The sequence below is a fragment of the Sorex araneus genome, chromosome 8 (genome assembly GCF_027595985.1).
Source record: "Sorex araneus isolate mSorAra2 chromosome 8, mSorAra2.pri, whole genome shotgun sequence".
In the NCBI taxonomy this organism is placed as follows: Eukaryota; Metazoa; Chordata; class Mammalia; order Eulipotyphla; family Soricidae; genus Sorex; species Sorex araneus.
This window is the reverse complement of record NC_073309.1, coordinates 65200007-65217127: the sequence shown is the minus strand read 5'-3', so window position 1 is coordinate 65217127 and position 17121 is coordinate 65200007. Positions and strand designations below refer to the sequence as shown.

The 17121-nt window shown below is 41.4% G+C and overlaps 1 protein-coding gene across 1 annotated transcript in view; it reads right to left on the bottom strand.

The window, feature by feature from the left end:
- Nucleotides 1–1787: 1787 nt before the first annotated feature.
- Nucleotides 1788–17121, bottom strand: part of FRRS1 (ferric chelate reductase 1) — a 60970-nt gene continuing 45636 nt past the window's right edge. Inside the window, exons 9-16 of the mRNA XM_012934089.2 lie at nt 14271–14384; nt 12357–12469; nt 10616–10702; nt 8215–8312; nt 7903–7961; nt 6650–6793; nt 3360–3421; nt 1788–3280 (exon numbers count right to left, since the gene is read on the bottom strand). Of these exons, the coding sequence (XP_012789543.2) occupies nt 3188–3280; nt 3360–3421; nt 6650–6793; nt 7903–7961; nt 8215–8312; nt 10616–10702; nt 12357–12469; nt 14271–14384 (770 nt within the window). The 3' untranslated portion in view covers nt 1788–3187. The remainder of the gene's footprint in view (nt 3281–3359; nt 3422–6649; nt 6794–7902; nt 7962–8214; nt 8313–10615; nt 10703–12356; nt 12470–14270; nt 14385–17121) is intronic.

The window sequence follows — 17121 nt, the reverse complement described above, 5'->3', positions numbered from 1 at the left end:
CTTAAGGCTTTGTCATTGAAAGCTAGAGTAAAATATTTTAGCATACATTTTTTACATATATATGTTACAGCAACGTAGACAATGTGTGGGTATGTGTGTATGTACACCAAACCCCAGGCCTCACACCTGAGTGGCAGCCCTCTCCCACTGAGTTACAACTCAGACACCTAAGAAAAGTATTTTATGAACCAATATTCAAAAGGAAACTGATACAAAACATAAACACACAAAAATCAGTACCCTTATTATTTATTTAAAACACCTATATAAGTAAGACACTTCTGTATTATTTCCCCAGTAAAATATGTAAGATACACAGCTCGGACCATTAATGTAGCACTGTTACATTAATGGTCCCATTGCTCGTTGATTTGCTCGAGCAGGCACCAGTAACGTCTCCATTGTAAGGCTAGTTGCTACTGTTTTTGGCATATAGAATACGCCATGGGGAGCTTGTCAGGCTCTGCCATGCGGGCGGGATATTCTCGGTAGCTTGTCGGGCTCTCCAAGAGGTTCAGAGGAATCGAACCCGGGACGGCCGCGTGCAAGGCAAACGCCCTACCCATTGTGCTATTGCTCCAGTCTGGACCATTAATACCACCCAGAAATTAGGTCTTTGCAATAGAAATGAGGAGCGGGGGGGGCGGGGAGGGGAGAGGTATATCGTGATTCTTGGTGGTGGAATAAAAAAAAAAGAAATGAGGAGCGGGAGAACTGGTGCTTAGTGGGAAGCTTGCCGCTAAGGGGTGGGGGCGGGGAGGGAGGGGAGTGGGGTGAGCCACTTCCCACTTCCCGTTCTATGACCATGACAGAGGTAAGTGGCCCCTCTGGGCCAGAACTGAGTGCTGAAAGGAAGTCAAGTGATACGCACAACACTCTATCAGTAACAGAATTACAAATTGCATAAAAGAAAGAAGGGGGTAAAAGCTCCCATGGATCCAGGTTGGAGGTCGGGAGGGAGATGGGGAACACTGGTGGAGGGAAGTGGGCACTGGTGCTGGAAAACTGTGTGCCTGGAACCCAGTCAGAAATAACCTTGTGACTCACAGTGATTCAGTAATCTTTTTTAATTTTTTATTAGTGAATCACCGTGAGGTACAGTTACAAATTTATGAACTTTTGTGTTTGCATTTCACTCATTCAGTGATCGTTTACCCATCCCTCCACCAGTGCCCATTCTCCTCCACCAATGCTCCCAGTATCCCCCCACCACCTCCACCCCTCAGTAATTATTTTAAAGAAAGAAAGGAGTAGGTCTTTGAGGACCAGAGAGATAGGACAGTGGTAGAGTGCTTGCCTTGCACACAGATGACTGGGGTTCGATCCCCGGCACCCCATATGGTCCCTTGAGCCCAAGAGTGATCTCTGAGTGCAGTCAGGAATAAGTTTTAAGCACAGCTGAGAGTGGTCCTCCTCCCCCAGGAAGAAGAAAGAAGTTAGGCTTTGTGTCAAGCAGAAACTAGAATATAATCAGAAAAAAGCTTCAAGAAATAGAGCAGATCTCCCTAAATGTTTTTATTTTAATAATCTCCATCTTGCAGGGACCCAGGAGAGCACTCAATGGCGGGAGCTGATGCTTGCTACCCAGGAGCCCCAGCTGTCATCTCTGCCTGCGGGCCAGCAGGTGTGAACCCAAAAAAATACTTTCATTAAGAATCTCCGATTGAGGGAAGTGGGTACTCCGATGGTGGATATTGTGCTGGAACAATGTATGCATGGAACCATTAAACACAGTATTGTAAATCACGGTCCCGCAACAAAAACAGAGGTACAAAGAAAGAGAAAAAATTAATTTAATTTTTAAAAATAATCTCCATTTTGCTTCTCTTGCCCGATATCCTATTCATTTGTTACAAGGTGAGAACATAAAGAGAAATATGAAACGATATCACGTAATTACAATTAATCATGGCTAGAATGCAAACAGAAATTAAACCAGAAAATAACAATGCTGAGCCCTAATTTTCTCTTAGTCCAAAATCCTACTACAAAAGCACAGATTTTTCAAATGTATCTTAAGAATTGGTGAATCTTCAGGGAAATGCGTTCTCATGTTTTATCTAAATACTAACAGAATCATAGCAAATGGGAACAAAACAGTATTTTGGTGTTATGGTGCCATCTACTGGCTACATGTCTTCATTGCAATTCTACGATCAGTAAGGCGTTTCAGAGGTTTATTTCACCACAAAATTCAAGCCCACCATGATTCAAGGCTATCCCTTATATCATACAGTCAAAACAAATGTACACACGAGGTATGATGTTGAACACCTAAAGTACTATAGTGTTATAAACTAACAGTAAGACAATAAAATTTAATTAAAGAAATAATTAACAAAAATGCCATTTCAACTGTGAAGCTGAACATAATTTGGTCTGAGTAGAAGATGAACATTTGAATCTTGTTTCTGTTAAAGAAGTTATAATATTTATAATTTATTCACATGTTCATTAACCCAACAATGGATAAGGCAAACTCTCCATTGCCAAAGAAGTAATAAAATGCATATAACGAAGAGCATATAAAAACCTGGAATGAAAAGATTGTTTCTCATGAGAACCTAAGACAGACAGTTCAGATAAACGACTAGCTAAAAAAAAACTTTTTCTTGCAGTACTTTTATAGCAATTTGTAGTCCAAAATATATTTCCCTTCGTACAGTCTCCTGTTTGATCTAATGATAACTTTTTGTTTTCCCCAATAGTTCTTATTTATTGTCTTAAATGCTAACATTCTTAAAATTTCATCATAGGGGCTGAAGCAATAGCACAGCAGGTAGGGCGTTTGCCCGATTCCCAGCATCCCATATGGTCCCCTGAGCACCGCCAGGAATAATTCCTGAGTGCAGAGCCAGGAGTGACTCCTGTGTACTGCCAGGTGTGACCAAAAAGTAAAATAAAAAAAAAATCTCATCATAGATAGTTGAGGGTCATCTCTCAAGGAAAATTTTCACTCCATAAGACCAAATCGCACGTAAAGGCTTGACATCAGCTGACAGCCCACCAGGCGCTATAGAAGGTTGATTTCTAACGATCAGGCTTCACGATTCCTCTGTAGACCTCACCTGCACGTCTTCCAAGTTCAAGTTCACAAGTTTGCTCCAGGTAGTCCTTACAGGCTTCAGTTTTCTTCGATTTGGGGATAATTATCCCCCAGTCTTCAAAAGCCAAGGTCTTTGCCTCCTCATAGATGGTTGATTGCCGATAAGAATATTATTAGAAAGGTCACATTCCCACAGATATAAATTGCTAACACTGCCTTTTTAAAAGCATGACCCTGAAAGGAAAATCACATCGTCAAGGGCTGCTACTATCATTAAGGTCTCTCTCAAAAAAACAAGAAAAGGAGAACTCACTTCTGCTTCAGCTACAGTAAATGATTGCAGGATCTGAATTCTGGTATCATCCAATATTTCAACTGTAAAGAACAATACCAAGTTTATAAAGTCAATGACATGTAGGCAAACTATCTCAAAACAGACAAAACACAGATGTGTAATATTCACAGAGTTTCATTTTGCATTCACTCATCTCAAACTACTAAATGTTGTAAACTTCAGAATATTTAAGATTTTCTCAAACTGGGAAAAATCAGATTATAAAACACTTTTGTCAAAGGACTTAAAATATGCCCCTTCTTCTAATCAACAAACATCATGATGAGTGTCCTAACAAGAAAGTTTCAAGTGCATCTTGTAAACAGCAAAATAATTCAGTGGTCCTCAAAAGCCCGTGAATGTTACCCTATCAAGAATTGTAAAAGAGGGGCTGGAGCAATAGCACAGCGGGTGGGGCGTTTGCCTTGCACGCGGCCGACCCCCCCGGTTCGATTCCCAGCATCCCATTTGGTCCCCTGAGCACCACCAGGGGTAATTCCTGAGTGCAGAGCCAGGAGCAACCCCTGTGCATCGCCGGGTGTGACCCAAAAAGCAAAAAAAAAAAAAAAAAAAGAATTGTAAAAGGAAAATGTTCTGATTTTCCACCGTGAATATTAGCCCACATATGGATGTGAGATAATGTATTCTCGGCTTTTTTTACAATCTCTCCCTCTCTCTCTCCCTTCCTCCCCCCCCTACACACACACACACACACACACAGAGCTGTGCTCAAAGCTTGCTCCTGGCTCTGTGCTCATATGTCACACCTGGAGGTGCAAATTAACAGCCTAACCTAACCCACTGTCTTACCTGTCCAGACCTGTGTTCTCTCTTAAACATGTACCTCTCTTTTTCTCTCTATTCACATTTCTTTAATTAAATTCCTTTAAATAAAACTATTTTACCTCCCAAAATAGAAAAAAAATGATAGGAGAGAATATTTACTACTCAGCTCCTAAAAGCTACCCGTTTTCTTAACATTTCCAACATATACACTAGGCAACAAAGAGGTTTAGCTTTTAGAAGGTCCTTTATTCTGATTTTAGGACTAGGAACTAAAGAAAATATGGGAAATTAAACTAGCCTAGAATCCACGCAAGTTTAAAATGTCATGAAACTTCCTCAGAGAGGAAATACAAATGGCCAAAAGGCACATGAAAATTTGCTATCCAGCTAATCTTCAGGGAGGTGCAAGTCAAAATAACAGTGAGATATCAGCCCACACCACAGAGACCGACACATATCAAAAAGAACAAGAATAACCAGTTCTGGTGCAGACGCAGAGAGAAAGGGACCCTCATTCACTGTTGGTGGGAATACTGACTCATCCAGCCTTTTGGCAAACAACATGAATATTCCTCAAAAGACTATAAATTGAGCTTCCATATGACCCCACAATACCACTTCTGGAATATACCCTGAGAGCCCAAAAGCACACAGCAGAAACACCATCTGCACTCCTATGTTCATTGCAGCATTATTCACCATAGCCAGAATCTGGAAACAACACAAGTGCCCAAGAACGGATGACTGGATAAAGAAACTATGGTACATCCACACAATGGAATACTATGCAACTGTTAGGTAAAAATGGAGTCATGTAGTTGGCTTATAAATGCATGGACATGGAGTGTACCATGTTGAGTGAAACGAGTCAGAAGGAGAGAGATATACATAGAATGATTGCACTCATTTGTGGGATATAAAAAAATATATAGTATGAGACTGATACCCAAGGACAGTAGAAACACGGGTCAAGAAGAATGATCCACAGTTGGAAGCCTAAGGTACTGGGGAGAGGGAGCTGGGTTAGAGAGGGGACCATGAGAGCCATGATAGCTGGAAAGGATTTGTCTAGATAAGAACTGCGTGCTGAAAGTAGGTAAAGGAACTAACATGACAACCTCTCTGTATCTTTATTGCAAACCATCATGCCCAAAAGGAGACAGAGGACAGAGAAACAGAGAAGAAAAGTGCCTGCCATTGAGGCAGACTGAGGATGGGGGCTGGCGGGAGGGAAACCGGGGTCGGTGGTGCTGGAAGTGTACACTGGTGGAGAGACAGGTGTTGGAACACTGTACGGCTGAAACCTGATCATGGACAGCGTTGTAACTGTGTATCTCATAGTGAATCAATACAAAAGTAAAATAAAATAAAAAACAAAATTAATAAAATAAAATGTTATTTTATCATCGCCACTGTAGTACTGTCACTGTCATCCCGTTGTTCATCGATTTGCTCGAGTACCCACTCGAGCAGTACAGGTAGAGTGCCCAGTAACGTCTCCATTGTGAGACTTGTTACTGTTTGGGGCATATCGAATATGCCACAGGTAGCTTGCCAGGCTCTGCCGTGCAGGCAGGATACTCTCGGTAGCTTGCTGGGCTCTCCGAGAGGGACGGAGGAATCAAACCTGGGTCAGCTGCGTGCAAGGTAAACGCACCAAGACCAAAACAGGTATTGTCACTAGAGGGTGCGGTCAATGTATGTCCTTCCCTACACGGTGACATAAATGAGCAGACAGCCATTTGTCCATTAGGTAAAATTTTATCCACATTCTACCCTGTCTTGACGTTGAGCAGCTCTTCTTTTTCCAGCTCAGGCATTCAGGTTATGCAGTAGTCTCAAGTCAGACCAGCACTCAGAAAAAAGCACTTAAGAAGAAGACTTCTACCCTAAAACTTATCACTTTTTCCTTGTATTTTGCCCACTTTCTAACAAATATCTAAAATCAAATTATCTAAATAATAATAATAATAATGGCAGAAAAAAATTTACAATTTCATCTATATGTTTAAAGATCACAGCAGAAAAAACTATACTTTATGACAAAAAAAAAAAGATCACAGCAGAAATGTTTAGTGTGTTACCACATAGAGGGCAATCATTACTATCAAAAAACAAAGTAAGGGGCTGCAGAAACAGTACAGGCAGAGGCTTGCCTTGGATGCAGCTGACCGGCTTTGATCCCCAGCACTCCATATGGTCTCCCCAGCCCCACCAAGAGAGATCCCTGAGCACAGAGCCAGGAGTAACAAGCATTGAGTACAGCTGGGAGAAAGAAAAAAGGAAAGGAAGGAAGGAAGGAAGGAAGGAAGGAAGGAAGGAAGGAAGGAAGGAAGGAAGGAAGGAAGGAAGGAAGGAAGGAAGGAAGGAAGGAAGGAGTGAAGGAGGGAGGGAGGGAGAGGAGGAGGGAGGGAGGGAGAGAGGGAGGATTCCATAATTTATACAAAGGTGTTCCTACAAACATGGCTTTGCAAGGTGGTTACCTTTTTGAGATAGTCGGTAAGCATGTATCTCCAAAATAATCTCAGTCCCAACATGCCAGGCTACAAATCCAATCATTGCATAGGTTTTCCAAGGGTCAGGGAGATTCAATCCTGATACATCCATTCCCAGGAACAGTGTAGTCACTGAGTTTATAAGAAACATATATTATATATGTTGCCACCAACAACAGAAATCAGTGCATGTGTGTACTTACTTGTGTGTATTATGCCCAGTAAAACTGACTTAAAAAGTTTCTGTAATTAATAAGAACAATATTTAAGAGCAGATAACTTTTTGTTTTTCAGTGTAAGATGAAGAAAGGTAGGATAGGAAATTGTTGTTATCAACTACCAGGGGTATGGGTCAGTGACAGAACCTATGCCTTGTATGTGTGAGGTTCTGGCTTCAAACTGTTTACATGTCCACATACACTCACAGAAAGAAAAACACACCCAAATTTCCCAAAAAATGTTAATCTGCAATGAAGGAAGAAAAAACATGCAAAAAACCCATTAATAGTTATGTTCCTCTTTTCCTTGAATTTTTACAAACCACAGAAATGTGAGGCTAAGAGGTCTCAGCTTAAGTATTTAGTAGTCATGCACCACATAATATTTCAAGAAATGACAGACCTCAGATATAACGATGACCCCTAAATTCATTTTTATCATACTAGGTACATAGGCAAACACACCATCAAGGCTTGCTTCTATACATAATATGCTTATATATCATTCACACAAGGACAAAAATCATTCAATGAGGCATTTCTGTGTTGATAAGCAACACGATTGTCCAAGGAATCAAAATATATTACACAATCAGTTCATTTTCAAAAACCACCCTTTCCTGGAATGTACTTATTTTCTCAAAAAGACCTGGGGACAGAGGGCTGGGACCCCCACATCTCATGTCAGTCCAACTCATAAATGACCCCCAAATTGTACCAATTAAATGCTTGACTGCCAGCCCTACTTACTCTGCTGATAAAAAGCAAATCTGGGAGAGAAAACATCTCAAGAGAAGAGTTTTTAAGTCATTAGAAAAAAACCTTAAGCTTAAAGCTGAAATAATGACTTAAATAGTTACCTCTAGAAATTACTTTCTGGATTTCAATGTTTAAGGCTGATTTCTTCTCAACAACCAATTACTCCAATTACTAATGCATCTAAAAATCATTTAAGCCAAATTACAACTTGCAATTTAAACAACCAGCAATTATATATGAATAAGTGGCATCACAATTACTTACCTGCTATTATTCGAGCAGCTGTTCCAATACTCCAATGAGTCCAGTTAAATACTTGCCTTCTACCAAAATAAAGAACCAGTCAGTATTCTTTAAAATGATGGAACGACAATTAATTCCCAGGAGAAAAAAAAAACATGCAATTACCCTTATTGCCCAAGAGGCAGATATCTGAAATTCATTTTAAAAGTCTTTCCAAGTAAACAACTTATCACCAATTTTTATAAATTGCAAAATCTTTCCACTTGAACTGGGATTAGTTTGACAACTAACGATCCCCACATTGAGAGTTTTATGTATAAAAGCTGTCAGTACCTGGGGTGTTGCAACGGTGGTCTGAAGGCTGCCAGGAGAGGCTGAAGAACTGCTAAAAACATCACCACACAGCCAAGGTAGGGGTGATAACCTGCATGCTAAACAAAGACACATCGTTCTAATGTCCTGATCTCCCCCCACCCCTTCCACGGGTGAAAAATAATACACACAGATAAGAGTCCTGGTGTTTTTCGGTAGCATTCATCAGTGATGATTGATTGTGGCGGGCAATGTTTACTGAGTCTCTTTCTACACATCATCAGTGATGATTGTGGCGGGCAATGTTTACCGAGTCTCTTTCTACACATCATCAGTAAGGCTCAACCATCAAACCAAGCTTGACGGTTGGTTATCAATATCCCAGCTTGATGAATGGGAAAGCTGAGGCTCAGAGCTATCAAGTAAGACGTACAGGGGCCCCAGTGTGCAGATGGCGGTGGCAGAATCCACACGCAGAACACTGCCACCACCCAACATGTGATCATGTGAGACTATCAACAACACTAGACCTGGGCGGCCACAGGCACATCACGAGTGATTATCCCAACCTCCTGCCCGACTGAAATTATAATGGTAAACCACTGTGTCTGCCCGAGCCACGGGCTCTATGCTATTCCTCATGGCTCTGGGGCTTAACAAAGCCTTGATGACTCAGTAAATGTTTGTTGCTGTAGTGAATAACCTGCAGAGCCAAGGTATTCAAATCTTACCTCACCAGTTCAAAACAAAGTTCTAATCAAAACAAAAAGCAATGACAACAAATATCTCAACAGCTTTGGCACCACTCATCTTTTAGGGGCACTCCCCTGTGCATCGCTGGGTGTGACCCAAAAAAAAGGGGGGGATGGAACCATAGCACAGTTGGTAGGGCATTTGCCTTGCACGTGGTCGACGCGGGTTCAATCCCCAGCATCCCATATGGTCCCCTGAGCACCGCCAGGAGTAATTCCTGAGTGCAGAGCCAGGAGTACTTTTTAGGGGCACTATCTGTCCACTCAAATCTGTCCACTCAAAATTCCCACTCCAATGGGACCATGTTATATAATTATTTTATTTAGCAGTCAGCTGTGGGACGAAATGAACTATGAGATGACGGGCAGAGGTGATCAACTAGAGAACAACCAGATGCAAAGTCAAGGAGAATGCTGGGAAAACCTTGATATTTACTTTGAATCAAGATGAGACAATAGACAAACCCGTTTGAGACATGGGAATGACATTCCTTTATCAAAAAAAAATCACTCTACCTTAAGTGAAAAACAGATTGTCCGTAGACAAAGAAGTGGAGAGAGCAGCTCTCTTGCTATTACAATAACCCAGGTAAAACATGAGGGACTCTGGGCCTTAATAGTACAGGCTCATCTACAACCCAGATAAGCACAATTCCCAGCACCACATATGGTTCCCTGAGCACTACCAGGAGTGCTCCCTGAGCACAGAGCCAGAAGTAAGCCCTAAGCATCACTAGGTGTAGACTCAAAACCAAACAAAAATGATAAGGTAGTTCAAACCCACTGCGGCCAATGATTGTGATAAGTGTATTTTTAACACTGTACAGACAATGTGTCATAGACATTCCTGCTGGATATCTATGAAAGAGAGAAGAGTTCAAGCATTCTAAGGGTCTGGTCAACAACGGATGTGGGGGTGGTAGCAGGTGAGGCAGAGCTGAAAGGGGTGATTGGTAATTCTATTCTGGACTCTCTGTTCGGCTAGATATGTCAGCTGAGGTACCATGTAAATACCTGAACGAGAGTCTCAAACCAGCGAAGAAGTTCAGGCTGGAGATAAAAGATTTGAGACAAAGCCCCGTCACTTCATTTGTGACCCAGGATTACGACCAAAAGCTACTTCATTTCAGGTTTAAATGTGATGACACAAAAGTCGGAGCTGTTCAGAGAGCAGGACTACAGCTCGGGGAGAGCAGTGACCTTAAGGTCAGAGAAAAGCGGGTGCTCGTGCTCAAGAGAGCACCTGAATTTCCAACACTCTAGAACAGGAAAAGCGCAAAGGGCAGGAGATGCCAGCAGGGAGGGCATGGCCTTGCATGTGGCTGACCCACGTGTGATCCCAGGAGTTCTGGGAATGGCCCCCGAGGACTCCTACCAGGAGTGATCCTTAAGCGCAGGTCCAAGAGTAAGCCCTGGGCACAGGAAGTATGGTCCAAAACCAAAATCATTAACAGTTAAAAAAAAACAAACAGAAACTATACAGTGATAATACAGCATCCTAAAAATCCAGCCCACTTCCATTCTCGTCACTGACATTCTCGCTCCACGGCTGAGCCCAGACACTTGAAATAGTGATCAGATGATTCAGAGGGGAAAGAGAATATATCTATCGGCAATCTCCTCCACATCACGATGGGTTTATAATGACATCCTGTTAGAGATCTACTCACCCAGCTCCAGCCTCCCCTGTAAAGAAAGGGCAGAATGACAGCAATGCAGGTGAGCGCAGATGTGGTGGCCATGAGCAGTCGATGCACCTGCCAGGGGGAGATGAGAAAGTGCAACAGTGATGGGTACATAAGAGAAAGGAGCTAGTGCGACAGGGGGAAGAAGAATCACATATGATGGATATTCGACTGGCATCTGATCATAGTCTGTGGTCAGTTAAAAAAATACAAACCTCATCTTCCATCAAACGTGAAAGAAACCTTAAATTGCCATCCTAGCCTTCACAAGCGTTTGCCAGACTTCTGCCACAGGAAGTATACAAACAGATATAGATTTGCATATCCAGAACTCAGACTTCGGAATCCTTCGTTGCCTTCCAAAGTTACTTAAGTTCCATCATCAGGGCTATGGTGTTGTTATACCAGACTTGATGAGAAGACAGCGAGAAAAGAAAATATATTGTCTCCTAAAGAGTTTAGATTCTAATTCAGGACCTATGGAAACAAACACCAAATATATTTCCCAATCCAGAGAATAGTGAGAATGAAAATGGGCGGTATTAGTTTTGCCAAGATAACTTGTGCAAACAAAAATAATCTCCAGAAAAGGAGAAACCACAGCCACTACCCGCCTGTGAGTACAGACACACATGTGTATTTAAGATGCAACAAAGGTTTAAGTGAAGTGGAGAATTTGAGTAAGGAGGAAAGAAGAACCAGGAAGAGTTTCCAAATGCGAATAGTCCCACGAGGAGATGAGAGAGACAGAGTGATCAAAGGCAGGATCACACAAACAGGAGAAGGCATGTGAGAAAGCATTCAACAGACTGACCCTGTAAGCCAACGGTGAGCAACAGGGATAGTTAAGCTAAACCTCACAGGCTACAATTCCAGGATACAGGAGACAGCTAAAAAGGATGCTTCACGTACAGATTTGGGTCCACAACCAGGTTCCCTGTGTACCGGAACAACCATGGCACTATGCCAGGAATAGTCCCAGGCACCACTGGGTGTGTACCTCACCAAAATAAAAGCTACAATCATACAAATGTGAATTTTGGGGATACCCTCTCACATGCAATCAAAACTGTCCAAATAGGCAGCATTGTTCCCTACCTCAACACATATGCACTGATCTTCCAGTATGGGAACAAGTGTCTATACTCTAAGACACAGGAAGAGTGAGGTTTGTTTTGTTTTGCTTCGAGAGGTACGTAATGTCTTTTTTCTCATGTTTCAAATGATAGAACATCTTCCCATCTCTCAAGAAGAGGCTGAAAAGGAATATTTCCCACCCACAGGAGACAGATGATCTTGACTGGAGAGCTGGAGGTAGCCCAGCGTTCATTGACTCATCAACCAGAAGACTGACGCCTGCTTTGAATGCAGCAAGCACTCTCGAATTCTGTCTGGCTGTCCTGCATTCCTTGAGCCATCTGTACTAAGAGTACCTGAGTGTTCTTCCAGCCCTCTCTTAAGTTAGACAGGTAAGGCAAAACAATGTGGGTTTCCAAGTTTGTCTTACAAAGAGACACACTCAGTCTGGACACAGTCCTGGGCCCTTTGTAAGGCTGTCTCTATTTTGATGTACATCTTATATCTACCCTGAACTGGCTGAGAAATAAAAAGGCAAAATAGAAATTATTAGGAACCCAACAAATATAGACACACACTACTTCATATGATTTCGTAATTGCAAATTTAAACAATATGAACATTCCATTAAACTTTTTCTCCTACCTACCTGGAACCAAACTGCTTTACCAAAGAAAATCTGTGACCAAACAGGTTTGAAGAACCGGGCAGTGAGTACCCCTATGCTAACGGTAGTCATCCACGCCACAAACATTAAGGCACCTACAAGTGAGAAAACAGGGGTTGTCATCACAAACTAATGAAACTGTTTCTGAAATGACCAAGTCAGATGTCTCAGAAAACAAAAACAGCCGCAAAACACACTCAGCTGACACCAGCATAGCCTAAGAGAGCTCTCTGTATTGTAGCTCATTCCCGCCACTCCTGAAAGTTGACACTTCCCATGGCTCTCTCCCATGTCAGGAACCAGAGCGCCTCACGTCCACTGATCTAACCTTTCCAAGGATCTTACGAAGGACTAACAATTGTTATTTCACTTTTGCTGACCGCAAAAGCAAAAAACATAAATAAATGAAGTAACTCCCCATGATTACAGAGTTTGAATTAAAATCCAGTCTGTTTTGCAGACTTAACCCTGGGCTAATACAGCCTCTCAGAATCTTCTCACAGCTTGTGCAAAAAAAAAAAAAACAATGTGAAAAGAAATAGACACAATAATGCTAAACCAAAAACATCAAATCAGGGCTACTAATAGCAACAAATTCAGAACAATAAAGTTATTTTCAAACTTGACTGTCATGACATTTGTTAAAACCCACTAGAATGGATAAGTGGAGAGAATACAAGATATGAAGAGTAAGAAAAGTTACTTATTTTACTAAAATTACTAATACTCTACTATAATATTCACTATGCTTTCCCTATTTCTTTTAATATTTTTTGGGATCACTGTGAGATACACAGTTACAAAGTTGTTCATGATTGAGTTTCAAACATACAATGTTCCAACACCCTTCCCTTCACCAGTGTCCAATGTACATATGTACATTTCCCACCACCAAAGTCCCGCTTCCCTCCCACCACCACCCCCAGCAATATTTCACTATCCCTCCCTCCCTCCTCCCTCCCTCCTCCCTCCCTCCCTCTCTCTTTCTCTCTTTTTCTCTCTCTCTCCTTCTCTCTCTCCTTCTCTCTCTCTCTCTCTCTCTCTCTCTCTCTCTCTCTCTCTCTCTCCCCCTCTCCTCCCCCCATGTTCCCTTTTTTAGGTCCCATTTTGAACACAGAGCTGGTTTTTCAGCTCACATTCTCTGTAGAACCAGAGCATGCAAGAATCTTGTTCTAGACTACTGCTCTTCGAATTTGGTTCCTACCATCATTTTCTAAGTATATAATACCTAAGAATATCTTGAGTGCTTTGTAGACACTTAATACTTGTATAATGATGTTCTTAAACAATGAAATTGCATCTCAGAAACAAATTATTATTATATTAAACAATCAAAATCATAAATTCCTTTCTTATTAATGTTTATTGTAATAATGGCATAATTAAAGTCTCAAGAAAGTTAAATTAACCCATTAACTCTGGCTCTTGTTAGAAATAAGTAGGCTACTTTTCTAAAACTTATGTGTTTTAGGGTGCCACTGTAAATTTTTTCCCCTTGATTTCGAAGCCATACCCAGCAATGCTCAGGAGTTACTCCTGATTCTGCACCCAGGAATTACCCCGGGAGGTGCTCAAGGGACAAATATGGGATGCTAGGGATCAAACCCAAGTCAGTGGCATACAAGGTAAATGCCCTACCCATGGTATTCTCCAGCCCCTAAACTTCCACTGTAATTTTAATGTACACTCAAGATTAAAACCAATGAATTATCCCTATTCTCCATGTTTTAATAAAAATTTGCAATCATTAACAGAGATAATGGTACCTGAAAATATTAATGTTTAAGCATAAATCATTTGTTAAATTACTCCAACACAGCTAGTAATCCAGTCAATACTGTGTGGTTGGGTAAGGTTTTTCCATAAAGAAGTATTAGTACTACACAAGTAACTTACCATGAGCCTTCAGAAGGAGAACAGAACGCGAGCCACCTACGTTCTTTGGATTGTCTGTCACATTGTATTTTTCATATGTAATCAAAGGTTGCTGAGAATGCTTATGAATTCGACCTGAATTTTTTAAATAAAAAAAGAAAATGAGAATCAATGAAAAGAAGTAGCATAAGATAGGAGAGACCGAACAGGGAAGTATAAGTGTTTGCCTTATACTTGACCATCATCAGTTTGGTTCCTGACACCACTTACAGGGTGCCTGAGCACTGCCAGGAGTAAGTCCTGAGCACAGAGCAAGGAGTAAGTCCTGAGCACTACCAGATGTGCCCTCCTAAAAGAAATCCCTCAAAAAAAGTGACATCAAAACAAATTTCTGAAGGTAGTAAAAATAAATACTACAAGATAACAGATAATGTCATTTCTAAACAGCTTATATTCTCTTTTAAAAATTAAAGAAATCGTTTAGCCAACTGAAAGATAAATTAAAATAAGGTCTAGGTACATATGATCTCCTTCATGTGGTATATAAAAAAAAAATAAAGCTAGAGAAAAGACAACATCCAGTGGAACGAAATCCTGAGATTCTAATTGTACTACTGAGTTTAGCAAAGATGGCGAGAGAGAGAGGAGGTGATTGGGTCCCATGGACTCTGGTAGTAGGATTTTGTCACCAGCCTTTCGTTGGTGAGTGTGGTATGGCACCATTCTTACTTCTAAACATACAAACATCTGCAGTTTTGTAAACCACTGTCCCCTCAATAAAGTGAATAAATAAATAAGGACCCGGAAGGGGAGAATCACGGTAAAAGAACAGCTATAAGCAAAAAGACGAGTTAAGGAAGTCAAATAAAGTTAATGTGATCCCAAACAAGTAAAAATGTCCAATACCACATTTTTAACAAATACATATTTAAAAAAAAAATCTAGCCTTTCCTCCACACAGCAGTGTTCCTCCACGCAGCAGTGCTGTTATTATTTCAGTTAACAGTTAATTGCGACTCAACCAGGGATAATCAGATCCAGCCCACCCAACCACGTGAAGCTGCAGAAAATGTGGATCTAGAAGCATCACATGTGACAAAAGTACAAAAGAAGAAAAATAATGAGACTGAATGGGATTTTGACAGCGGGAGAATGCCCCTCAGAACTGAACAAGATGTGAATCCTTCCCAAGGATTTCTGATGAACACTGTGCCCTACAATCTGGCCTCTGCCTTTTGAAAATCACCATCATCAAGAAGTCCCTGTGACTCACAGGAAAGGCCCGTGCCGGGCTCAGGCAGCTCAGACTGGGATAATGAAGCTGGCGACATCAGAGGTGGCTGTTGAGCCCAGGATGCCACCCATGTGTCATTAAATTTTAATTTTTCTTCATTTGTTTATTTCTTATATCACTTGTATAATCTATAGCCTCCGGCTTATCTCCCAACCGTTAAGGGCTGATAAAACTGAGGCATAATCAAAAGAAAAATGTTTTCAGCAAGCCAGCCAGCAGTGTATGTAACTGTTGAGTACAGTAGACTCCCTGATGTGTACGACAATTTTCACCAATTTGTATGGCCTTAACTCAACGGTCTCAAAGGCAACACATGTGCCAACACAGTTACTGAACATTGTGCATCACATATCTAACATATTCGTCTTCCAATATAAAACATCTCCTTAATCACAGAAGTGTAAGACACTTAGAGAAAAATCCTCCTTTCTGCAGAGGGTGGAGGTGGGAATTTATATTCCTGGGCCAGAGAACTAGTACAGCAAGTTAGGCACTTGTCTTGCAGGCAAATGACCCCAGGTTGATGATCCCCAGCACCCTACATGGCCCACCAAGCCTCGCCAGGAATGATCCCTTAGCACAGAGCCAGGACTAAACCCTGAGCACCACCAGGTGTGACCAAAAACCAAGGGTCTAAAATAAAATGTATCTTTCTTGACCTGGAGAACTAGCTCAGTTCTCAGAACTTAGAGTACCTTCTTCACTATACAGTCACAAGTCCAAATCCTGTTACCCCCATCAGCAGCCGACACAGCCTGCTTGCATGTGGCGGCTCTGTGATTCCCAGGGCCACAGAAATTTCCAGCAAAGGCCCCAGCAAGCATTGCAACTAGTAGGAATTGCAGTTGCTGTGGCCAAGAAATACAACCTCTAGTGGGGACATGTGCGAGCACCACCACCACCAACACAGCTCAGAGTGCAAGCTCCTCCAGCATGTACTATAGAAATGCAAGCCAGCCACAATGCTCAGAAGTAGAAAGAGAGTAGGAGGGAAATTGTCTGCCATAGAGGCAGGAGGAGGGGTGGGAGAGATACTGGGGATACTGGAAAATGTACACAGGTGGAGGGATGGATGTTTATCATTGTATGACTGAAACCCAAACATGAAAGCTTTGTGACTGTATCTCACGGTGATTCAATTAAAAAAATTAAAAATAATAAAATAAAATAACAAAGAAATGCAAGCCTCGGGGAACACCACAGCTAACTGTACAAGCACTGCAATCTACATATCCTTGGTGATGACAAACACACCTCCAGCATTTCATCATATCAGCAAGGAAGGAAGGGGGAGGGGAAGGGAATAATTCATTGATAAACATAAAAATAAAGCCTTTCCTTTTTCTCCTATAATGATGGCAACTGTAATTATAGGTAGGATCAGTTTACTGCTGTATCTTGTATAAAAATCTATTGACACTGCTGGCATACCTCCACAAATGCAATCCATGGATAAGATTCATTGTTGTTGTTTTTATTTATTTATTTTAGAGAAGACTCATAGATCAATCTTCTCTCAAGCATCAAGTTTTAATCTAAGCACAAGAAAACTGACTAGTCTACTCGCCCCCACCTCCG